At 46.0% G+C, this 25,943-nt stretch overlaps 1 protein-coding gene across 1 annotated transcript in view; it reads left to right on the forward strand.

Annotated features, from left to right (window-relative positions):
- PLB1 (phospholipase B1) overlaps positions 1 to 25,943 on the forward strand; it is a 123,405-nt gene that overhangs the window by 26,410 nt on the left and 71,052 nt on the right. Inside the window, 11 exon segments of the mRNA XM_063079006.1 lie at positions 3,288 to 3,378; positions 3,705 to 3,756; positions 5,512 to 5,598; positions 10,232 to 10,294; positions 11,017 to 11,096; positions 12,005 to 12,080; positions 13,448 to 13,552; positions 14,626 to 14,682; positions 18,151 to 18,222; positions 19,120 to 19,199; positions 21,201 to 21,259. Coding sequence (XP_062935076.1) covers positions 3,288 to 3,378; positions 3,705 to 3,756; positions 5,512 to 5,598; positions 10,232 to 10,294; positions 11,017 to 11,096; positions 12,005 to 12,080; positions 13,448 to 13,552; positions 14,626 to 14,682; positions 18,151 to 18,222; positions 19,120 to 19,199; positions 21,201 to 21,259 — 822 coding nt within the window.

The following is a 25,943-nucleotide window of genomic DNA, read 5'->3' on the forward strand; positions in this document are numbered from 1 at the left end:
TTTTAATTTTATTTTTTTTTTTTAATTTTATTTTGTCGATATACATTGTAGCTGATTAATGCTCCCCATCACCAAAACCTCCCTCCCTTCTCCCTCCCCCCCTCCCCCCCAACAATGTCCTTTCTGTTTGTTTGTTGTATCAACTTCAAATAATTGTGGTTGTTATATCTTCTTCCTCCCCGCCCCCCGGTTTGTGTGTGTATGTGTGTATGTGTGTGTGTGAATTTATATATTAATTTTTAGCTCCCTCCAATAAGTGAGAACATGTGGTATTTCTCTTTCTGTGCCTGACTTGTTTCACTTAATATAATTCTCTCAAGGTCCATCCATGTTGTTGCAAATGGCAGTATTTCATTCGTTTTTATAGCTGAGTAGTATTCCATTGTGTAGATGTACCACATTTTCCGTATCCACTCATCTGATGATGGGCATTTGGGCTGGTTCCAGCTCTTGGCTATTGTAAAGAGTGCTGCGATGAACATTGGGGAACAGGTATACCTTCGACTTGATGATTTCCATTCCTCTGGGTATATTCCCAACAGTGGGATGGCTGGGTCGTATGGTAGATCTATTTGCAATTGTTTAAGGAACCTCCATACCATTTTCCATAGAGGCTGCACCATTTTGCAGTCCCACCAACAATGTATGAGAGTTCCTTTTTCTCCGCAGCCTCGCCAGCATTTATCGTTCATAGTCTTTTGGATTTTAGCCATCCTAAGTGGGGTTAGATGGTATCTCAATGTGGTTTTGATTTGCATTTCCCGGATGCTGAGTGATGTTGAGCATTTTTTCATATGTCTGTTGGCCATTTGGATATCTTCCTTAGAGAAATGCCTACTTAGCTCTTTTGCCCATTTTTTAATTGGGTTGCTTGTTTTCTTCTTGTAAAGTTGTTTGAGTTCCTTATATATTCTGGATATTAATCCTTTGTCAGATGTATATTTTGCAAATATTTTCTCCCACTCTGTTGGTTGTCTTTTAACTCTTTTAATTGTTTCTTTTGCTGTGCAGAAGCTTTTTAGTTTGATATAATCCCATTTGTTTATTTTTCCTTTGGTTGCCCGTGCTTTTGGGGTCGTATTCATGAAGTCTGTGCCCAGTCCTATTTCCTGAAGTGTTTCCCCTATGTTTTCTTTAAGAAGTTTTATTGTCTCAGGGTGTATATTTAAATCCTTAATCCATTTTGAGTTGATTTTAGTATACGGTGAGAGGTATGGATCTAGTTTCATTCTCCTGCATATCGATATCCAGTTATCCCAGCACCACTTGCTGAAGAGGCAGTCCCTTCCCCAGTGAATAGGTTTGGTGCCTTTGTCAAAGATCAGATGGCAGTAAGTGTGTGGGTTGATTTCTGGATTCTCTATTCTATTCCATTGGTCAGTGTGTCTGTTTTTATGCCAGTACCATACTGTTTTGGTTATTATAGCTTTGTAGTATAGCTTAAAGTCAGGTAGTGTTATGCCTCCAGCTTTATTTTTTTTGCTGAGCATTGCTTTGGCTATTCGTGGTCTTTTATTGTTCCATATAAATGTCTGCATAGTTTTTTCCATTTCTGAGAAAAATGTCGAAACGGACGCAAATCTCCCAAACTCATTCTATGAAGCAAACATCATCCTGATACCAAAACCAGGTAAAGATATAACCAAAAAAGAAAACTACAGGCCGATATCCTTGATGAATATAGATGCAAAAATCCTCACTAAAATACTAGCAAACAGAATACAGCAACACATACGAAAAATTATTCATCACGATCAAGTGGGATTCATCCCAGGGATGCAAGGTTGGTTCAACATACGCAAATCAATAAATGTGATACACCATATTAATAAACTCAAACACAAGGACCATATGATCATCTCTATAGATGCTGAAAAAGCATTTGATAAAGTTCAGCACTCATTCATGACAAAGACCCTCTATAAGTTAGGTATAGAGGGAAAGTATCTCAACATAATTAAAGCCATATATGACAAACCCACTGCCAGTATCATCCTGAATGGGGAAAAGCTGAAAGCTTTTCCTTTAAGAACAGGCACTAGACAAGGATGCCCACTCTCACCACTCCTATTCAACATAGTGTTGGAAGTACTAGCCAGAGCAATAAGAGAAGAGAAGGAAATAAAGGGCATCCAGATTGGAAAAGATGAAGTCAAACTGTCCCTGTTTGCAGATGACATGATCCTATATATCGAACAGCCTAAAACCTCTACAAAAAAACTGTTGGAATTGATAAATGATTTCAGCACAGTAGCAGGATACAAAATCAACACACAAAAATCAGTAGCATTTATTTTCTCCAATAGTGAACATGCAGAAGGAGAAATCAAGAAAGCCTGCCCATTTACAATAGCCACCAAAAAAATAAAATACTTAGGAATTGAGTTAACCAAGGAGGTGAAAAATCTCTATAATGAGAACTACAAACCACTGCTGAGAGAAATTAGAGAGGATACAAGAAGATGGAAAGATATTCCATGCTCTTGGATTGGAAGAATCAACATAGTGAAAATGTCCATACTACCCAAAGTGATATACAAATTCAATGCAATCCCCATCAAAATTACAGAGAGCCCCTTTAAAGCCGCCTTCGGATCCCGCTCCCATAAAGCCCCAGGCACTTCTGGGTGGGAGCAAAAAGAAAGGGGGACTGAGCAGGGGGTGGAGGCATCTCCTCCCTTGACACTCTCTCTGCTCTGCCCTCTCCTCTCCTGGTAGCAAGACACAACTTAACTGCTCCTGACAGCACTATTTTTAGCGGTCCTCTGGCTGTCAGCTCTGGGACATGTTCTCTGTGCATTCCCTGGAGCTTTCCCTCCCTGCTGTCACTCTCAGGAGGAGGGAGGGGGACTGGAAGGCCTCACTTTCCCTGCTGAGGCAGTAGCGCATGACAGCAGAGAGCTCTGGAGTCCCAGAACTCCGGTTCAATCCCTGCAAACCCAGTTAGCTGCGAGGCCTTGGGCAGCTTGCTTGGTTTCTGTCAGTCTCTACATCCCTGTCACTAAACTGGAAATGTGTTGCCATGGGTTTGTTACTGATGATTAAATGAGAGGCCACATATAAAGCGCTCAGTGCTGGGCCCGGCCTCACACATGACAGATGTTCGTTTTCAGCTCTGTTCATTTCCAGGGGCCTGCTGCGTGGTTGACCTCACAGCCCAAGGCAGAGGGCGAAGGCTGTGCCTTGGAATGGGGCAGTGACCTTGGCATCTCACTCTAGAGGGGCGCAGTCTCTAGAGGTGACCTCCTGCTGTCAAGGCCAGGGCCTCAAACCAGCTCTCTCCTTAGTTTTTTCAGACTTCGTCAGACACTTCAGTCCTTCTGTTCTGATGCCCATGTGCCCCCCTGGGGAGAGAGCTGTACCCCGCAATGGTGTGGAGTAAGTCCCCTTTCCAGGGCTATGTATTCCTGCTGGTCTTGGGCATTTAGGTGGGAAGGTTAGAGGGACTGGCAAAGTCAAAGAGGCTTAAAAATAGAGGTCTTTATTAAGTCAAAGCCAAAATGCCTCTCCTGTGCTGATTTCAGTCTGCCTGATGGGCCTAATCTTAAAAATCAGGCCAATGTCTGCCCTTCGGAAGCCAGGGTGATCCAGCGTGGCCTCAGGCTGAGATACCAGCACTTAGGCTGGGGCGAGGGACAAGCTCCCAGCTCTTGACAAAATAATATTTAATTAATTTTTCTTTCTGCTTCCATCCCCCTGCACAGAGACTTGTTGACTCAGGCTCAAGAACTGGTGAGAAGCATGAAAGAGAACCCGGTACGAATCCATCTAACTTGGGTGTGGTTGGGCTGTTCGTGTTTGCTGTGAGGCAATCAAAGTTACGATGGCCCTGGTGCCCTCTTACCATGAATTCAGCAACTAGTGTGGCCTAGGCTCACATGTCCTCTCTATGGTGATTCTTTGGAGGTTATTTTTTAAAAAGACCAATTCCGATGTTCAGAATTGTGGGCCTGGCAGACAGACTGAACAACTTCTCATGTAGGGAGCTGGGTGAGTGCTTAGGTTCCAGAATGAAAATGGTTCGAGTTTGAGTCCTGAATTTTCTCCCTATTAGCTGTGTGATATTGGGTAAGGCACTTAATCTCCCTAAGCCTCAGTTTTCCTATTCATGAAATGGGAATAATAAAAGAGCCTGCAGCATAAGGTTTAGAAAGGATCAAATGAGGTACTGCATGTGCCTGGCACAGAGTCAATGCTCAGTAAACGTCTGTAGCTGTCATTGTCACTGTAGCAGTGATTGCTGTTATTAATAATTACCATAGTAATTTTAGTTCTTAGTTTGGAGGCCTCTGTAACATACATGCTGGATGCCTTGTTACCCACTTTCCTCACAGTCCACATACTCTTTGTTCAGTAACTCTTATAAGTGTTCTAAGCATCTTCTGATTTTTTGTGCTCTCCTTATGTGCAAGCATCAAATCAAGGTACGCCTCGCTTCCAAGCTCACTTTAACCAAGCACTAAGCCTGAACTGCTGGAACCAAGGGAAGCTGCTGTCTCAGCCAGCCATGCATACATTAAAGAGTTCAGGAATTAAAGTGGAGGTCATTCCAAGTCATACAGAAACAGTGACCGTTGCAGGATCTATGCCATCAACAGCTGGTTTCCACCCAACAGAATTCCAGACTTTCTGGAATAATAATAATATGATTATTCTACAAAATAGCTGGGAAGTCCTGAATCAACATGTAATTTTACAGATAAGGAAACTGAAGTTCCAAGAAGTCATGTGACCTGTCCAAGTGTACCAAACTAGTTAGGGCTAAAATCGAAAGTGCCTAATTCACAGTCCAATGTTCCTCAACTACACCATGCTGCCTCTTATAAAACAAAACAAAAGCTGGTTTCCGTTACACAAGGAACACATGTTCATTACAGAAAAATAAGAAAACACAGATAAACAAAAGGAATATTAAAACCATCCATAAACCTAATACCCAAAGATAGTTATTGTTAATAACTTTGTATATACTCCCTTCCATATTTTTTCTAAGCACATGGATCTACATATATTTTATAAAACAGTGATGCTATTGGAGGTGGATACTCTCTATAACCTGCTGTTCTCAATATATTATTTCCTATGATAAAATAATTACATTTTTCAGCAACGTTTTAATAGCTTCATAGTGTTTCATCTTATGAGTGCTCCACAATTTACACAGCGATCCCCTATTTTAGGCATTTATGTTTTTCCAGTTTTTCATTTTTATGAGCAAGGCATCATTGTATATAAATCCTTTATGTATTCTTGTTTCCTTAAAATACATTTTGGGAAAAGGAATTATTGGATCAAAAGTATGAAAATAAAATAAAGGTTTTGATGTATTTTTCCAAATTGCCTTCTAGAGCAGTTATACCACTTTAGACTCCCACCATATACTTCTTTTGGAAAAAAAATCCATAAATATAATTTTAAGGGGGTGGGTGTATAAAATTAAAAGACATTAAAAGAAAGTCTTGGTGCAGGTCTTACCGCACTATCTTTTTTTCATGCTGCTGCCCTCTTCAGCAACTTGACTTTCAACATGACTGGAAGCTCATCAATGTTTTCTTCCGTAACGAAAGCCAGTGTTACCTGTGTCCCTCTGATCAACAGGTAAACCACAGGCTGAGGGGGCGGGTGGGGGAGAGTGAACTAAACCTGCCTGATCTCCACCTGTCAGGCTGGGGCTGATGTCACCTATTTCAGAATTAGAGCAGATGGATGGATGGATGAGATGGGTGGAGAGATGGACGGGTAGGTGGATGCTCAAGGCAACACATACATGGACAGCTGTTTTGTGCTTTTTTCTTCCATTTTTTTATTTTCTCATTTTTAATTGACACATAATAATTGCATAAATTTATGGGGTACCATGTGGTTGATACTTTCATTCATGGGTACGATGTGTAATGATCAAATCAGGATAATTAGCATATCCATCTCCTTCAATTTTTCTATTGTGGTAAAACACACAAAACATAGACTATCTTCAGCATTTTTAAGTGTATAGTTCAGTGGCATTAAATACATTCATAATGTTGTGCGTTCATAGCCATCACCCATGCCTGTGCCATGGACCGTTCCTTGTGACGTTTCTTGAGGTACTGGCCTCCTCTTTTCTGTGCCTACAGCACATATGCTTGCCTTCCTCCAAGTACCCCAGGCTCCCACTGATCCCGGGCCCACCACCAAAACTCCCCTTCCTCTAGTGATGTTGGTTCCTGGGAGAATGCTGATGGAAATCCGCCTTCCCTGACCAGCTCTTGTTGACCAATATTCCTGCAGATCCCTTGGGTTTGTAGCATATAGATAATGAAGGCTCCTTAGTCCAGTTCACTCTTGGTTTTCTCCAATACCAAGTGAAATTTACATGTCCTGTTTATTCTCTGCCCTCACCTCTTTTCAATCATTATGCCAACTAACATTAATTGTGAATTTAGGCATTCATGCATCGAAGTGTTCCAACAAGCAGTTCGGCATTGCTGCATTCCTCCATATGTCCACTCATCCATAAGTTATCAAACTGATGTACAAATTCACTCTCTTACATGCAGACACATGCTACTGTATTTGCGATGAGTTTGTCCAAGCTAACATTTGTTTGATTTTTTTTTAATGTATGAGTGCATTCATGGACATTTACACTTGTTCATGACTCCTTCCATACCTCTATCTTGCATTCAAGCATTCCTACATGAATTCTTGCATTCTTTCATGTATTTATGCCTTCAAATACTCTTGAATACGTGATGCATTCCTGTGTGCATGTATTCATTTATGCATTATTCACTTCTGTTAATTTTTAGTTGCACAAGTAATACACAAATGTGTTTCCTTTTTAAAAACTTAAACATTGCAGTTAAAGCCAAAATACCTTTGGCTACCACCCAAATCTTCTTCCTCATTTTCTGTCCAAGCCTGTTACACATCTATTAATCCTAGCATTATTTTTCATATGTGTGTGTATGAGAGAGATGTAATATAAGTAATATTATATCGTATGTACTATGGAAAAAATTTTTTCACTAAGTACTTTTGAGATCTAGTCATGTTGATACATACGAATTGAGTTTATTTCTGCTACTTAAGAATTCCATTGTGTAAACTTACTACATTTTATTTCTCTATTCCCCTATTGATTACCATTTAGGTGTCTCTAGTTTTTCACCATTATAGACAATGCTACAATAACAATATTGCTCATTTATTTGAGCATGTGTAAGCACATTTCTAGATACAGAGATTTTCAAATTGTGGATTGAAGTACATTAGTGGGTCAAAAATCAGTTTAAAGGATCATAACCACTTTAAAAAAATGGAAATAGAATAGAATAAACTATGAAATGTTTGAGTTCATTGCAGGTAGTGAGGTAAGTGTTGGTTCCTGAGATTTTGCTTAATTTCTATATGGCTATGTGTACTGGTTATGATGGGAAACTTATCTCTTGCTGTGTGTCATGGTCAAAACAGCTTGTGCCTAGAGTAGATTCTTAAACATGGAACTGCCAGTCCTCAGATAGGTGTGCTTTAAGGTTTAGTAGGATCTGCAGAATTGCCCTTGTTCGTGTTCCCATCAGTGTCTGCAAGCACCTACTCCCTACAACCTCTGCAACCCTTGTTATCAAACTTAATGATTTTGGTCAATGTGTGAAATTCCCTCAAGATCTAGTCATGTTTACACACGAGAATTGAGTTTATGCACACTTAGAACATCACACTTTTAATTGCTTGCAAACATGTGACAAGAGTAATCACTCCTAGTTTCTAAACAGCTGTAAGCCAGTGACTTGCTGTCCATAAATGTAGCTCATTGTATCGCTGCTTGCTAGCACCCACTCAAATTCCCTCTTTGTTGCATTGTTTCTTGCATCTCGATTTTCCTTTCACACGAGGGAAACTGAAGCTTTAGAGCCTAGAATAAATCCCACCTTCTATTTCTCCCAGAGGACCTTGCGGCTGCCAGGGCTGGCTCTTGGGCCTCCTTGGCCTGGACTGCTGGCTCTTCCCTTCACACTTCTGCAGCCCAGACCCACTGCTTACCTCCTGGTCTCCCTGGTAGCGCCTCTGGCCACAGCTCCCTCTCAACCTAGTCCTGTGGTGAAGCGCAACCTCCCCATTTGAGAAGTTCTTCCATGGCATTTTATATTCCTCAGAGTGCCTCCTAGGTATGATCTCTCTCTCAGTGGATGTCAACATGTGCTTTGCAGAGTGCCAGGGCTCACCAGAGGCAAAGGGAGCACCTCTGCCTTTCCTGTGTCATGTGGAGGGCTTCCTGAAAGTTCACAGGGGAAAAAGTCGTTTTACCATTAAGAAGAAATGTTACACTACTATCCAGCCCTAAACCTGAAATTCTCTTCCCCGGACGAGACCCTCGGGCTTCCTTAGGGAGGAATAGACAAGGGCTTGTGTCCGCATTGGTTCTTTAGGAGTCTCTTAAGACCAAAGTCATAAGAGTAAAATCAGGAACTAGCCTTTAGGCAGTGACAATGCCTCTACTTAGCTATTCTAAGACAGGTGCTTCAGAAGGAAATGGTAACCTGGCTCATAGCAGTGACATGGGGATGTTTTTAGGGTCTTTACATGTGTTTACTGCTCTCTAGTTAAATAACTAATCTAGTTTTATTAATGAGTAAGACAAAAAAAATCAGAAGAAGAGACAAAAATGAAGGAAAAAACCCAAAGCCAATGACACAGCAAGGAAACATACACATTTATTCATTGCAAATGCCTTTAGAAGCAGGTGTCGGCATTTTGGAGGGTACACTAGCAGCACGATTCAAGAAACCTATAATAACAATCCTATTCCTTGGAATAAATGCCAAGGAAATAATTTATTAGAAAAAGTTAAGCCTGGTCTCAGGCACATGTTTGAAAATAGACATTCTTCTGAATCTGGGAGCAAAAGATATAAACGGAAATGTACAAGTTCATTTGGAGAAATAAGCTTTTTCCTGATTTTGGGCTCATGGAGGAGTTTATTATGTGTGATTTATAGAAAGGGGACATTTTATGGGAGCATAACATCTTCCACTAAGAAACAGGGACAGCCATCCAGCACTTGGAGTGACTTAGTGGGCGCCAATCCCTCTGCTGCCGAGAAAAGCACTTTGGCTGAAGGGTCTCTAACGCAGAGTTCACACTCAGGGGTGGGGAAGAAAGCAGAACCTACCTGAGCCTCCCTAGGGAAGATGAATGTCCCAAATGTGACACAGATGGCAGTGAGGACCCTTCTAGACAGTTCCCAAGGCTCTCCAGAAGGGAAAGTGTGCTGTGCGATGTTGTGCTGGGAAGAGACTCACTTTGAAGAAACTGGATAGAAGCCCTTATTGCTGGTTATTGCAACAGACCCAGCTGAACTGGCCTCCAGAGGCCAACCTTGCACCAAAGCAGGGACAGACAGTGGAGGGACAGGGACATTGCATTTCCTCCCATGCTGCAGGCAGTGGGCTGTCCTCTGTACAATCCTAGCGTGGGTGATTGGCAGCTGTCTTGAGAGTCACTGCCTCTGTCACCCCAGGAAACAGAACAGCTCCTGGCCTTCCTTGTCTTCCTGTCTGAGCCAAGTCGCCTTAGGGGACAGCCAGTTTGCAGGCAGCTTAGGAGTCTACCTTGTTGTAAATTATATTTATTTATTTATTTTTTACATTGGAAAGGTAAACCAGAGTTGATTTTTGAGGTGCTCTCATTTGTTTATTTTCATTACCTGTAAGGAAGGGGAGGGGTGTGTGTGTTGGGTGGGTAGATGTGTTTAAACACTCAGGTGACAGGGGCCACTTATACTCTTTCTCTGGGAACCCTTATCTCACTCCCTGATAATATAGTACCATGTGGAAGTGCCAAGGCTTGTCTGGGGCCATAGGTCCAGGGTGAATCGTGTTCCCCCTTCAGACCTGATTCTCTTCAGTTGAAAGCGATTCCACCAGCCATTGCCCCAGGCATTTCTTACCTTTCTCTAACCTTGAGCTTGCCCTTTCCTGACATGGAACTTCTTACCTGGGTGAGGTGTCTGGGTTTTTTGCTGGTGAGTGATGGATTGAAGAAGCCAGAGAATGGACAAACAAACAAACAAACAAGAAAAAAACTAGGGTACCCCAGGAATTCTACACTTGGGTGTGGGAACTGGAGTCTAGATCCAGCCTTTGCCCATGGTCTCGCCCTGCGGGTGGTGGGGGGCGGGAGCAGGCCTGTCATGAGTCGGGGTGTCCTCCCTGCTGTCACCCTTGCTCAGCAAGTTCTCCTCTCACAGACAGGACATGTGAGGGGTGGTATGGACAGGCTGACTGAGACGCTGGACTACCTGTTCCAGGAGGTGAGGCTGTGGCGTCCCCAGCTGTGCATCTGAGGGTCCACTCCCAGATGGCCCTCACCAGGGTGCGGAAAAGGGACTCCTGGGAGGGAGATCAGGATGCTGGGTAAAGGGAAAGCTCTGGAGAACCAGCCTTCTCACCCTTTGAAACAGAAACCCAGGCACCTCAGAGCCCTCCACTCTTGCAAAGGATGTTTCTGAGAGTGACTCAGTTCCTCACTGGGGACTCGGTGGCCCTGCTCTTTTCCAAGGCCACTTTCTGACCGAGTCTGGGGCAGCGACGGGCCAGTGAGGGCCTGAGGACCTTCAAGCCTCTCTTTCTAGAGTGACCATGGTGGATACTGCAGCTTCTGAGAACCCGAGGGGCGTGCAGCGGTTCTCACCTTCCCCTCTGCTCCCCTGGGTGGCAGAGAGGGTCTGCAGTCCCAGTGCCACTGAGGTCCCATCGCCACTGCTCCCCTGTTGACACAGTGGTGGGGAGGTGCCCTGCCCACCATGAGGACAGTGAGAGACATGTTTCTGGGATGGCACAGCTGGCAGGGCTGGCAGCCTCAGACCGACCCCAGCTGAACATTTCCCAAAGGAGCTTCCCTGTTTAACCAGGGAGAGGCCCATTATGCTCAACCACACCCCAAACTGGGCCCAGACCAGGGGTTCCAGAGAGCACCTGGGCAGCCGTGGTGATGTGGCAAATACTCACCTGCTTCCTCATTGTGTCCTCCTAGGTGCCCAGAGCATTTATAAACCTGGTGGACATCACCAAGCTCGCAGAGGTCTTCCGCTGGCATCAGGGGACTCAGCCCAGGTAAAAGGGAAGTGGAAAGGGACCGATGTCTGTTGCGTGGCTGCCATGTGCCGGTCGCCGTGTGGGGCACTTCACTGTGTTAATCCTATGAAAGACCCAAAGAACAGAGGCCAAGGGGTTGGGCAGCGAGTGCAGCTCACACGCCATTGAGGGCGAGAGTTGGGACAAGGGAGGTCCTCCACCAAGTACTGTTGTGGGGACTGAGTTAAAGGATAAGATATTCGGTCTGGCAGATGTCCTACCCCCACCAGAATGATGTGAGAGTCAAAAAAAAAAAAAAAAAAAAAAAACAAAAAAAAAAACAGGTTTGGCCAAACATCGATAGCCAAGAAATGTTACTTCTGGAAATTGAATAGAAAAAAATGTAGCCTACATGTATTTTAACTTTGCAGAACTCAGTTCCCATACATTTCTGAAAATTTTCATAAAATGTAAACTTTGGGGGCCTAAATCCTAAGAATTCTGGCTTTGAACCTGGAAAAGAAGTTGATGTGGAAAAAATCAGGGCAAGGACAGCCGGAGAAAAGAGAGTGACAGCGAGGAGGGAGGGACGTACGGTGGCAGGGGGGAGAGGATGGGAGGGGGTTTCTGTGCAAGGAGCGCATGAGGGGATGAGGCCGAGCAGGAGATGGAGGGAGAGGACGGAGAGGACACGCGTCTTCACATCCCGTCCCCACCCGCCAGGAAGGGATGGGCAGGCAGCGCAGGCTGCACAGGTAGCTTCCCACGCTGCCCTCCCCGGCATTCCCTTCCCCATCTCCTGCACCCTCCAAGACTCCAGCCTCTTCTTCCCCACTCCCTAAGCCACTCCCAGTCCCCACCAGACCCCTTCTTCCCACCAGAGGCCACAGGGCAGCCCCCCACACCTCCTGCAGCTCTCTCATGTTGTCCTGTTTTTTAACCTGCAGCCCCACACCAGAGCCCTGCCCTTGCTCGGGGGAGACCTGGGGTCTGGCCAGGATTTTGAAGCAGTGGTCCTACCAGGTGAGCCCCCTTGGGGAGCCTGGGCTGCTGACTCCCAGGGGTGGGGTGGCCGTGGAGGAGAACAGGATGGTAGGGACAGTTAGTTAAGTTTGCCAGCGTAGGACTTCTCCCGCTGAATTCACGTCTTTGGTTCCTGAACCAAGGAGAACGACTCCTGGCCCACTGCCTGGTGGTGATTTCCGTATTCCTGTACGTAACTGGGGGCTGCACCACTGCTGGGAGTGGGGCAGTGGTGGTGGTGTTTTGGGCAAAAGCTTGAGAAGAACTTTGCAAATTGATTCTGAAATGCTTTTGGTCATCATCACCACCGCGTGTGCCACCCCATCTGTGGCTGGTGCCCTGGTTTTGCCCGAGCTGAGCCTGTTCCCCGGACTACAGCCCCAAGGTGAGCCAGGGCTCCTGAAGACATGCTTTCTAGTTTCCAGAAGAGACCCCAGGAGAGCATAGAGGGCTCAATGAAAGCCATCGTCCCTAGCAGCAAGCAGCTGAAAGCACAGCTCTTACTGACAGCTTTAACGTGATGATTTTTGAGAAGAAAGTTGTACTTGAAGTTGTGCGGCACTTCTCTCACCCTGGAAATGACATTTTTTGAGTGGTGAATGGCATGTGCCTGCACAGAACTTAGCCCTTGAGGAGAGCGTGGGGCCCCCCGCTGCATGCTGGGCTGGTGGATTAGTCTGTTTCTGTTGCTTCTAACAAAATACATGAAACTGGGTAATTTATAAGAAAATGAAATTTATTGCTTACAGTTTCTGAGGCTGGGAAGTCCAAAGTCCATCTGGTGGTGATGACAGTGACCCAGGGGTCTCACGTTGTGAGATGGTAGAAGCAGAGAGAGCAGAGGGAGAGAGAGAGAGAGACGGACTCTCCTCTCCTTTTATAGCCCTCAGAACCATGCCCATGACCACCATTTTTGATCCATTCACTACTGCAGGGTCCTACAATCCAATCACTTCTTCAAGGCCCCACCTTTCAATTACCGTAATAGGATTTCCCACCCTCTTAATAGTCACAGTGGGGCTGTTTCTAATACATAAAACATGGGGGATACAATGCAAACTTCAGGGAGTTTGGGGGCAACAAGTCAATCCACTACAGCTAGCTTATGCTTCTTGAGCTTCCAGAGAATATACTTCAGGTCTGTCTGGTATCACCTGATGCTGGGCTTCAGAGGAAAATGAAAATTCAGCTTAGTTCAGCAAAGAGCCCTGAAGCTTGGGACACAGGAGAGCTTCTAGATAGCATCTAGTTGAGCACAATGCGTGGAGGTGACTGTGACCAGCGGCTGCTGAGAACCCTGTTTGGGGCGCTGGGCAGGCTCTGCCCTGCACCTGCTCCGGGCCGTGCAGCTCTTCCCCTCTCCTCAGGACACCTGGGAACACCTCCTGGCCTCCAGCAAGTACAACAGGTGGGAGTCCTTCGTGGTGGTTTTCCAGTCTTTGTTCTTCAAGAGCGCCCAGTCGCCACCCTCCGTGAGCATGAGCGAGGCAGCAGGGTGTGCGGGTGGAGGGGGGGGAGGCCTGACCTCACATCTGCTCCCACCCCCCTCACCCACCCGCCCCCACAGAAGACCTGGCCAAGTTCAGCTTTCCTGAACCCAGGACACGTAGTCCTGGGGGAAATGCTGCAATATTCTCTTAGGCGTTCTTATGCACTTTCCCCACTGGGATGGACGGCCCCCATGAGGCAGGTTCTTAGAGGTGGGGCAACCCCAAGGTGAAGAGCATGGCAGCGCTGGGCTGCTGTGTGACCTGGGGTAAGTTGTTTGAACTCTCTGTGCCTTGGTTCCTCATCTGTAAAATCAGGACTGTTATTAATATCCCTTCCCTCCAGTGTGGTTGTCAGGATCACATGAGTTAATACCTGGGAAGGACTGAGGGCAGCGTCTGGTGCTTGAGAAGCACTCGGGACCTCTTGGCAATTGGGATTATTCAGGATAGAATTTCCAGGGGCACCAAGTCTGGCTCCTCCCTCTGTTTGCTTCTCTGTGTCAGGCAGGGTAGTTTGAGTTGTCCCTTCCCCAGTCACTGGGCACAGGGCCACCCAGATCATGTACCATTGTGAGTGGGTCCACACATGCTGACCAAGGTTTCTGTAGCCTCTGAGGCTTCAGTGCTGTGTCTGGAAACAGTTTCTCCCTCCAGGCTCCTGCCTGTTGAAATCATTGCATCACCTCCAGGACATAAAGACATTTAAAGTAATGGCTTAAGAGGAGGAGGCGGAATATTAGCTTCCTGTCTCTTCTCTTCACCCTCCTGCTCAGACTACACACTTCCCTGCCACCCATGCCTCCCATTATCCAGTTGGGGTGTGGAGAACCCCACAACATGGAGCAGCCAGACGTCTGACCTGCTCCAGCAGGCCCTGACCTCTGAGTCCTGATGCCAAACAGTGGTCCTATAAATGCCCACTGTTATTGATGGGCAGAGGGCCTGAGGGATCACGGCCACCCCGTCTCCATGCCAGGGAGAGCTTCAAAGTGGGCGGCAGGCCCACTGCATCCTTGGGGCGTGTAGGGCTCCACTGTCATCTGGTTCTCTTTCAGGAGGAGCCCCCGCTCTGGGACCCCACCACACTCGCTGTGAGTCTCTGGAACACCATGGTGAGTGGATGGCCTGAAGGCACTGCGCTGGCCTGGGTACGGCCCCCAGAAGGAGGGGCAGGGTCTCCACCATCATGCCCACTTTGCCACTGTTCTGAGGACAGGCTGCAGGACACCAGCAGGATCCCAGGATGATGGTTCTGGGCCACCTGGGGTGCTTCTCAACACCCTGACCACCTGGGAGTTTGACCACCTTGTCCAGCGCTGGGCCATAGCCCTGCCAGTGGGCAGGCTCTTGGGGGAGCCTCAGCCTTGCTTCTGGAGGCAGGGCCATTGCTTCAGAGTCCCGGTGGAAGACCTCACATTGAGTGGTGTACTAGGGGACGGGCCCCCTCACAGTGCCTGTCCACTTTTCCTCACACATATGTGGCATCGTGCAGTTTTAAAGGCGCGGGGTGGAGCCTGGGATGAGCATGGACTTCAGAATGAAGCCCCAAGTTCAAATTCTAATCCTACCTCTCACAGCTGTGTGAACTCGGGGTCTCAGCTCCCCTTCTACAAAACCCAGGTCATGACCCCTGACCCAACACGTCTAGTGTGTAGCTCACTCCTGGCCCATGGTATGTACCCAGCATGTGATGGCCCTTCTTTCTGTAACTATGACAGGCTTTCCCCAGATCCTGAAGGCCCTGCAAGATATCTGGGATTAGTCAGTGTCTGGAATGCAACATTGAGGCTTTGTGTCTTTCCACGGCACTGGAGGCCTAATTTTGCCATTTATTTTTTTCCCCATCCGAGCTGCCCTGTATTTAGAATTCCAGTGGGGAAAAAAAATCGTGCTTCTTCTTCCTTGGATTAGAAAAATGTCTCTCCATCCCCTCAACTGATGTGCTGCATGGATTCCCCCAGGCAGCACATGTCACACACATTAGCTGGTGTAAGACAGAGCAGGGAAGGAAGGAGCGGCCCCGACAGCCCCATCAGTGGAAACACACTGGCCTTTGGAGAAGGTGTCTGGTTTCTTTGAACAGGAACGCTTATTGCATGGGATCTACCCCCAGAAAACCATTTGCTGCTGATCTCCCATGGGGGAGAGAAAGGCACCTGAGCCCTCCAGCAGGGGCTGCCCTCCCACCACCCTCTGGGGGAGAAGGGCTGAATATTCCAACTTGGCCAAACCTCTCTCCTCCTCCTCCCAGTCAACAAAGTCACCTACCATGTGCCCCACCCTATGTTGGGGGCAAGGAGGACACAGAGACACACCAGATATGGGCTCTGTCTTCACTGGGCTTCAGGTGCAGTTGGAAGGTCAGGCGACCACAGGAACAAGTGAACAGGGACCCCGCCGGCAGCGCTGTGCTGGGCTGTGCACCGAAAAGCAATACAGACAGGGAGGGTGGGAGTGGCCGTGAAGATGGGACTTGATGGCTTGGTAGCATGTGTCAGAGAGGTCAGGGAGGGCATGCCCAGGCAGGAGGGCCTTTGTGAGCAAAGGGCATGAAAAAGAGAAGGAGCCAGGTGTGTAGCAAGGAGCAGGATGAAGGCTGGTCAGAGAAGAGAGGACATGTGGGGATAATGGGACCCAGAGAACATCGGACAGAGGAGAGCTGCGGAGAGCAGGTCCAGGGGAAAGGGCTGGGCTCCCCTCTCTCTCCTTTCATCTTGCTATTGATTGTCTTTGGTGTTGGTGGCAGCACCACCTTTACTGAGCCACTAGGTGATGTCCCTGTGCATACAAATAGGCACACCACATGCACGGCTTCTTATAACCTACTTGAGGGTCAGGATGAGTGGTCGTGAAGAGAGGAGTAGAAGGTCTCACAGTCAAGGCCAAAGGCCTGGGACACAGTAAGTGTCACAAGAGCTCAGAGGAGGAGGTGGTAGCTTTCCTAGGTGAGAAGTTACCCCTCTCCAAACCTGTCCAACCAGCCACAAGTTCATAGTTTCCCAGTACAAGTCCCTTGAAGCTCCTGTGGCCCTTGGGGTTCCCCCAAGTGTGTCCATTCTCTCCCGGGCAAAATGCTAGGCTATCCCACCACCCCCGGAGCAAGTGCAGCTGCCAGAACACATGGAAAACTCCTGCAGGCCCATTTCATCCACAAGAAATTAGGAATGTGGCAGGTCAGGGTCAGGGGCACTGGACAAGGAGTCAGAAAACCTGGGCTTTGGTTCAAATCCTGTTCTGTTTGTTTCTGGAACAAGTCACATGGTCTTTCTGGGCCTCTATTTTCTCTACTTGCCAAAAGGGTGTAATGACCCTCAGCCAGCCTCAGAGGGCTTGTGAAAATACAGGAGTGCTGGGCTCCATCACACACTCGCTTCACTGATTGTGTCCTCCGTGGGCATGCGGAGGGCGGGAGTCTCTGCCCCCACCTCCTTGATTCTGTGCTGTGTTGGGCGTAACTGGGACCCCTGAGGGAAAAGCCAGCTGTTCCTGTTCTGTGCCCAGGTTAGCAGCACCCCAAGCACAAGTGAAGGCTGTCCTCCTGCATGGGGAGCAGAGAGGGGTCAGGCTGTGATCACAGAGGGCCTGGGTCTCCCGCTTCTCTCCTCGACCACACCCAGGACACAATGGGGGTTCTGCTCTACAGCCCACAGAACCACGTGTGGATGTGCTCAGGCCACGGCAGTAGCATGACCAAGCCCCAGGACAGTGTAAGCACTGAGGACCAGGGAAGGAAAAGCTCCACACACTGTCCCAGCTGAACGAGGCCCCAGGCTGAAGCTTGTGGTCCTTGTGCTAAGCTGAGGACGATTTTGTGTTTGGGACATAATTCCTGCCCTAGGCCCTGTCTGCTGCCTCCTCAATGATTTGTGACAACTCTTGCACAATGGCAGTGTGGAAGGGAGCCGCCTTTAGGAAACTCGAGTCCCAGATCCTTTCAGTAATCACTGACCCCCACCTTATGCCAAGCCCTGCAAGGTGCCTAGGGCCACAGGGAGGAGAAGGAACTTGGGAACTGCTCACAGTTGAATGAGAATTTTGCTTCTTGGGGAGGATTTTTAAGGTCACCCCCTCATCCCTCCCACACTCGGCTTATTTCACTGCAACTTAGGAAGCTAAGGGGATGCGAGCAATTAAAGGACCAAAAAAAGTGGAATAAAATCGCAGAACAGCACCAGTTGTCCCCAGAGTAAAAACAGTGTATGTGTGTTTGTGTGCAGCACAAGGTGGCTGGAGAAAGAGGGACTCGTAAGGAATTATTTGAAATAACATGTCGTTCTCCATCCTCACTGAGGATAGAGGAGGAGGGAGGGTCAGAGCAGGCGGAAAGGGTGCAGTGCACATCAGAATTACCTGGAGGGCTCGTTAAAGCAGACTGCTGCAGCCACCCCCAGAGTTTCTGATTCAGTGGGCCTGGGATGGGGGGAGAGTTTGCATTTCTAATGAGTTGTCAGGTGATGCTGCTCCTGGTCCAGGGGCCAAACTCTGAGAAACGTCGGTCTAATGAGTCCTTCTCAGGGCTACCTTGGAAGGCTGCCACCTGCAGAAGACTGTTCTGTTCTAAAGACCACCTTCTTCTCTAGATGAAGCCAGCGGGACAGAAAGATGAGTTTTTCAGTGTGAAAGAGAGGAGGCCAGTGAAATGTCCCTCTCAGGTAGGAGGGGCTGGATGGGGAGGGAATCCCTTGCTGATCGTGGAGACAGGTGGGGTGGCCAAGTGGGCTTTGTTGTGAAGTGGGGTCTTACATAAGTGACACCTTAGTGAGAATCCTGGCTCTGTTCCTCTGGGTCTGGGCACAGCTTAGAATACGTGGCTGCCCTAAAATTTACTCCTGTTGGGCCATGAGGGCAGTTTTTAGCAGAACTGAGGCCTTTCCACACCTGTGGAAGGCACAGGAACAAAGCCACAGCTCACCTGGCCCCAAATCTGCTCCCACCCATCTTCTCTGGGGCCCTGTGTTCTGGATGCCATTTCCAGACCTTAGTCTACCTCAGGGTGGAGAAGGAGGCGGGTATGATGAGTATCTAGTCTTGAAGGTGGATTGTTTTGGTTCTGTCTTAATGTGTGCCTAATATGTAGTAGGTATATAATTAATGTTGCTGGACAACTGAACATAAATGAATGGGATTCTTCTGTCATTTAATGCTAGTCAAAGTTTTGGCTTTCGTGATGAATTGACAAGCTTTTTGCTCTCTGGCTATAAGAACTATATAATTCACCCTGTTTCCCTCTTTGCTTTGCCTGCCAAGAAGCTGAAAATTAAGTTCTCTTCTCATTGAAATACACATGCTTAGCTTGGTAGCATAAGCCTCTGGGGTAGAGGGCAAGAGATGCTGACTGTTGCAAATGAGAAATTTCAGAGCATTAATGAGCTCCTTCAGAGAGTGAATGAACCACACAGAGAAGAAGAGCCAGAGAATGGTTTGGTCAGCATTGAAAGGATGGTTTGAAAGCTCCAAATTGGCCAAAGGCATTGCTGAATGATAAAGCCTGATAGTTAGGAGATACAGATTTCTGGGTCGTGGGGACAACATGTTACTTTTCTCTGCAGGAGAGTCCCTATCTCTTCACCTACAGGAACAGCAACTACCAGACCAGATTGCCAAAGAGCCAGCCTCAGGTAAGGAGAGGGTTTCTGTGACTGACAAACACAAAAATGGACCAGGGGCCTCACCCTTTGCTGAGTCTTTGGAACCTTCCCGTGATTCTTGAAGTCTTGGATCTCCATCCACCTCTGGGCATGCTGAGGCTGTGCAGACATGTGAAATGCAGTCAGGGCAGGGTGAAGGATCAGTGTGTGGCCATCTCTTTGGTGCCTGGAGGCAGGTCTCCCCATGATTCTTCTTTGGAACTGCCTCAAAGAAGCAGTTGGGGCTGCTTAGCACTGCCTGTTTCCAGTTTGTGATGCAAGGCAAGAGTCTTCAGGCCCCTCTCGAATCTCTGACAAGTTCTTTTAAACTCATTTGAGTCCTTAATACGAAGAGAGAGGTAAGAAAAGGCAGAGAATGTGGTGAAGTCTGAAACCAGACAGTGTGGGGACCAGAAGGCCTTCCGCATCGGTGCACACCTGCAGTGATCATCGCGCCCTCACTCGTGTTTCCTGACTGCTTAGCTCATGAGTCTCTTCTGGTACTTCCCGCCCAGATTAGATAGGGCACCCTGCACTCCTCTGAGCCCCCGAGAAACACTTGAGAGAACTGGGGACCAAGGTGGGTTGAGACAAATTGGATCCTAGTGACAGCCTTCCCTTCCTATTTTATGAAAGAGGGTGAGATTTATTCCAAGTGATGGTGGCAAAGTTGATGGCCTGGGCCTCCACCCTGGGAAACACAGCATAAAAGACTTGATTTATCAACTTGCCTCACAATTTAAAACTAATATCTTAGCAATGAGTATACCTCTGAGAGGCAGCATGGCACAATGAGGTAAGATGACTGGCTCTGGGTGCAAATCTAGACTCTTCCATTTGCTGGCTCTGTGTCAATGAACAAGGCACTTAACCTCTCTGTGCCTTGGTTTTTTAATCTGGGAAATAGTGAAGTAAGTTCTATATAAGTGAGTTCTATAGAAGTATTGCTATTATTATCAACTGACAGGAGGCAGTGATAATTTCCTTCAGAATACATTTATTGAATACCTGCTGTGTATCACTAGAATGGGAGCTCAGTGAGGGCAGAAACTCAGGGTAGGTACCCAATAACTATTTGTTGAATGAATAAATGGATGGATAGATGGATGGATGTCAGCCATGAGAAACAAAAAAACATACATGCATTGTTTGTCCCTAGGAACTCAGTCTGGCAGAGAAAGTCGATTAGCAATTATAGCACAATGTAATAAGTACCGTGATTAACATTTTCAGGGGGTATTCTGGGAACACAGGAAGAGAAACTAACTCAGACAGGAGAAAGTTGAAGAGGGCTTTCCAAAGGGTACCCAGGACCTCAGCCTTGAAGGATGACTAAGGTTGAGGCAGGTGGGAGGATGAAAAAATGAAAGGGGGGAAGGGGAAGGGAGACTAGAGGCAGCTGACTGGGCAGAGACATGAAGGCGAGACTTCGGTTGAGCGCTGGTGGTTTTGAATGTCAGGAGACCGCTTAGGCCATGCTGGGAAGGAAGGACTTTATGATGATGTTAATATGGAATACTAATTGATTTGTTCAAACAACAAATATTTGTTGAGTTTCTACTACGCCAGGTGCTGTTCTAGGCTGTGGGGACACATTAATAAAAAACAAAAACAAAAATCCCTTTCACTGAGAATTTGGGCAAAGAAGTGGCATATTATGAAGGAGACCACTCTGAATGAATTCAGAAGGCTGGTGAGCAAGCCCACGGGGCTGGAGGCGGGGATGCTGGTGAAGACCGCGCATTCCAGGCAGGAAATCACAACGGCCTGAACTTAGGCTGAGGTAGAAGCCCTGGAGAGGAGCGACACGTTTGGGAGCATATTGAAAGGATATTGTGGCTGATCTGATGTGGTTGAAGGAGAGGGAGAAATCATAAAAGACACCAAGGTTTTTCTTTATCTTAAATGAAATTTTCTAAAATAGAGGTTCCACTTTGCAACCAATTTTCAATTTAGCAAGATCTAATTCTTCTTATTTCTCTGTGTGTCTCATTTCAGGAGAGAGAAGATACAGAAATCAGATGTCCTGACAAGTCCCCTTCCTCCCCGACTCCCACCTCAGGTACACAGCTTGAGTCCAATGATTTTTAAACTCATTGAAGGTCTAAAGTCGTGTAAGTAAGAGCAACCTTAAGATGGCAAGGACTTCCCACACAATCTGAAATGCTCCTGAGAGGCTTTTCAAGGACAATAGAAAAAGCTCTGTATGTATGCTTGTAAGGTCATGCCTGTGTTTGATTATTCTTTAACTAAAATATGATAGCATCATTATCAGAAAGCATTTATTAAGCATTAACCCCCAGCCAGGCCATGTTTTCCAAAGAGCCCAACATTAGTTGAGTGAATTAATGTCATTGTCCCTGCCTTGAAGACTTGATGGGTGAATTTGTGCTCCAAAAAAGCAAAATTACCTTTAGGCACAAGGCAAAAATAGCCAGTTTGCAATCTCTGTCAGAGTCATATGGAGAATGCACACAAATGTTGCACAGAATAGGAAAGCACACCGTCTCGTGAACGTGCCATTTCCACTGCCTCTCAGTATTTCTAAAATGTCTGCTGCTGGGCTGTGAAAGTGAGACTCATGGAATGTTCTGGGCAGTCATTGGCAACCTTCCCAAACACAGTCTGCCTAAGGGCTGCACCTTTTCCTCCAGGCAAGGCAGCCTGGGAGTGATGGCCATGTGCATGTGACCAGTCATGGGAGGGCCATCTGATGACCCATGTAACTCAAAACATCAGCCCAGGAGCATCTGCAATGGTGCTTAGTGCTGCAAGTGCTGTAGTGCTTGGTCCTGGAAGGTGACGTCTGTGTTCATTTATTTGTTCGCTTGTTAATTCATTTATGAGAGTTGTTGAGTGCCTCCTATATGCTGCTATCCAGGAGTTTACATTGTAGTCAATCTAGTGCTGTTCATGGCCTCAGGGTTATCAAAAAAGAGAGGAAATTAAGTTTGGAGATGCCACAGTGCCTAGCTGGAATCTTCTAGAGATGCAAATCTTTGTGGTCAGATTGTCTCCTTATCCTGAGGGTCAGGAGAATGAATAAACGCCATGGCTTAACCTGCCCTTCACATGCACCCTAGCTCTACATGCTCGAATGAAGCCACATGACCAGCAAGTAAGGTAAAAATCTTCTCACCAAAACCTTGGTATGGGGCCGGCCCGTGGCTCACTCGGGAGAGTGCGGTGCTGATAACACCAAGGCCCCGGGTTCGGATCCCATATACGGATGGCCGGTTCGCTCACTGGCTGAGCGTGGTGCTGACAACACCAAGTCAAGGGTTAAGATCCCCTTACCGGTCATCTTTAAAAAAAAAAAAAAACCTTGGTATGTAACTGACTCTTGTTCTAAGCTGCAGAGTAATCTAATGGGTGATGTAGCTCTTACGCACACACGTGCATTTAGTCTTTTCTCTCCCCTCACATTTGTGACAACTCACTCCTATTGGTTAGTTTACAAGAAGGACTTTATCAGCAAAAATAAATGATCAGCTTCATTTGTATGCCCTTCCTACTACAGTAAAAGCCCTTACTCAAAGATATATAGATACAGATAAATATATGTGTGTATATATAGTAGTCTTCTCTTATCCAAGGGGGATATATTCTAAGACCCCTATGTTTACTATGTTTCTTCCTGTATATAGATACTTATGATAAAGTTTAATTTATAAACTAGGCACAATCAGAGATTAACAACAGCCATAATAAAATAAAATAATTATAACAATATACTGTAATAAAAGTTATGTGAATGTGACATCTCTTTCTCAAAACACCTTAATATTTTCAGACCACAGTTGGTTGCAGATAACTGAGAACAAGGAAAGCAAAACCGCAGATAAGGGGAGATACAGTATAAGATATAAACATATATACATAGAGAAAGAGAGAGAATATCAATCTGAATGTTTTAATAGCCATAGTCTTTACAGTGAAATAATAGAGCAGGTTGTCTTATCTTTATAGCTCCAATGACTCGGCACATGATGGAAGCCCAATTAATGTTTGTTGAACTAATATGAATTATTGAGTGTTTCTAATCCATCAAATCAACAATTCTTAGGGTTGAAAAGATCTTTAAAATCAATTAGACCAAAGTGACTTCCATTAAAACTATTTTTCACTAAGATGATCTTACATAATAACTATTTCACCTTTGGAGTTATTTTCAAAAACCTTCTTTGTAGTCCCCTTTTCTAGTGTTTCTTTCGAATCAATCCATAGATACACACATCTAAACATCACCAGAAGTGATGTTTTGAGACAAGATACCACCTGTCATCAACAGGCCATGACCCCTGGCAGCCTGTGTGCCTCTCTTTACATTTCAGAGTTCATGGGTAATGAGCCTCTCCCATTGACCTATTGGGCTTTAGAATGAGATATACAGAGTTGATATAAGTAATTTTTTTTAATGTTTTGTTCTGTTTTTATTGGTTATGAGTATGCATGGAGTACGAAGTGAATTGTCACCACTCATGCCTAAGATGTGATGTCCAGATCCATACTGGCATCACGTCCATTACCACAAATTGTGATTGTACCCCATGTCTCCCACCCAATTATCCCCTCAATTATCTCCAGCCTCCCTCCCCATCCCCATTTCCCCACTCCACTTTGTATCCCTAGGTCTGCTCTCTCCCTCTGCAAGTCCAACACACCACTGGGGTCTTTCTTTCCTTCCTTCTTTCTCTCTTAGCTCCCACTTATGAGTGAGTACATGTGGTATTTATCCCTCTGTGCTTTGCTTATTTCACTCAACTTAAGTTTCTCCAAGCTCATCCACGTTGTTGCAAATGGGAGAATTTCACTCTTTGTTATGGTGGAGTAGTATTCCATCGTGTATATATACCACAGATTCCTTATCCAATCATCCACTGATGGACATTTAGGTTGGTTCCATATCTTGGCTATTGTGAACAGAGCTGCAATGAACATGGGAGTGCAGGTATCCCTTTGACATGATGATTTCCATTCCTTAGGGTACATACCCAGAAGTGGGATTGCTGGATCATATGGGAGATCTATCTGTAGTTGTTTGAGAAACCTCCATACTGTTTTCCATAGTGGTTGTACTAATTCACAGTCCCACCAACAGTGCAGCAGTGTTCCCTTCTCTCCACACCCTGGCCAGCATTTGTTATTCTCATTCTTTTTGATTATAGCCAGTCTAACTGGGGTGAGGTGGTATCTCAAATATGGTTTTGATTTGCATTTCCCTGATGACTAGTGATGTTGAGCATTTTTTCATGTACCTATTGGCTATTTGTATGCCTTCCTTCGAAAAATGTCTGTTCAGTTCCTTTGGCCATTTTTTAATTGGGTTATTTGTTTTTTTTACTGTATAATTGCTTGAGTTCCCTGTATATTATGGATATTAATCCCTTGTTGGATGCACAGTTAGCAGAAACGTTCTCCCACTCTGTAGGTTGTCGTTTCACTCAGTTGATTGTTTCCTTTGCTGTGCAGAAGCTTTTTAGTTTGATATAGTCTCATTTGTTTATTTTTTCTTTTGTTGCTTGTGCTTTCAGGCTCAGTTCATAAAGTCTGTGCCCAGACCTAGTTCCTGAAGTAATTCTTATAACCATTTGGCATGTGGTAGCCAATAAAAAATAAAAGCTTGTAATTCTTTCCTTCCAGTCAGTGCACACGTGCAATTTGCTGAGTGCTGTTTCCTGTGGGTTTTACAACTTCGTAAACGCTCGCATCATTTTATATTACTAGATGGCCCTCTCCCCAACATAGTTAGTATAACTAAGAAAAATACATTGGGCCTAATAGCTGACTTAAGGTTTTCCCAGTGAGAAAAGGAATAGCTTCTTGCAAATGAGTGACAATAAAGAGTCAGAACGGACATGGCTTATAGGCTATCTATTGAAGTCAGCTATCTTGAAGTTAAGCTGCTAATTCCACACAGGGAAAAATTCATAGCTTTTGAAAATAGGGATCCACAAAGCTAATTATATGCTGCTGTCAGCAGTAAAATAAACCAGAACAGTTCGTTTATTTATTTGAAGCCATTGATTCCTTTCTAAGCCCCTGATGCCATTTATTTGACCTGTCTGGCTAAAATGAGCTCTTCAAAAGCCAATATGGAAAATGCCTGAGTGGTCATTCATTAGGGGTTTCAGCTCATTGAGAGCCAGCCATGTAGTGTTCAGTGTAGGTTCTAAAGCTGTTTCTACGGTCACTACCTGTTCATGGGTCTTGTGACTTGACCTACCCTGTTGTCATGAGGAATGACGCCCCACGGGGATTAACAGTCTGCTTTTCCCTAGACACGACCGGCCTACTGAGCAAGTTCAAACTTACCCCCAAGAAACTTAGATGAATAAGTGTTCCCCTGCCCAATGGTTTCCGTCATTTAAAGTTTTGAGATCTTTAAAGTCCCTGTCATGGAGCCACTTAGCCTTTGTTTCAAGTTACCACATTTTTTGAGCTCCTACTATGTGCAAGGCACACATTTGTTCATATAAACTCATACGGAAGACTCCAAAGGCAGAAACAAGTTTCCAGAATTGAGCCGGCAGCTTACCACCATTGTGAAGTCTTTACATAAGTTCTTAAAATCGGAGAGCAAATGGGTTGAGCAGCCCCAGCTGACAATTGAGAGAAAGTTGTTTTTTCAGATTATGGCCCAAGGTTGTTTAAATTGTTGGGGTACGCAAGATAGAGCACCAGCGTGGTAAGCCTTTCTCCTGGCTATAACTTCACGTGTAGTGGGCAGTTTCCCCACTGTATAC

The sequence above is a fragment of the Cynocephalus volans genome, chromosome 14 (assembly GCF_027409185.1).
Source record: "Cynocephalus volans isolate mCynVol1 chromosome 14, mCynVol1.pri, whole genome shotgun sequence".
Taxonomy (NCBI): domain Eukaryota; kingdom Metazoa; phylum Chordata; class Mammalia; order Dermoptera; family Cynocephalidae; genus Cynocephalus; species Cynocephalus volans.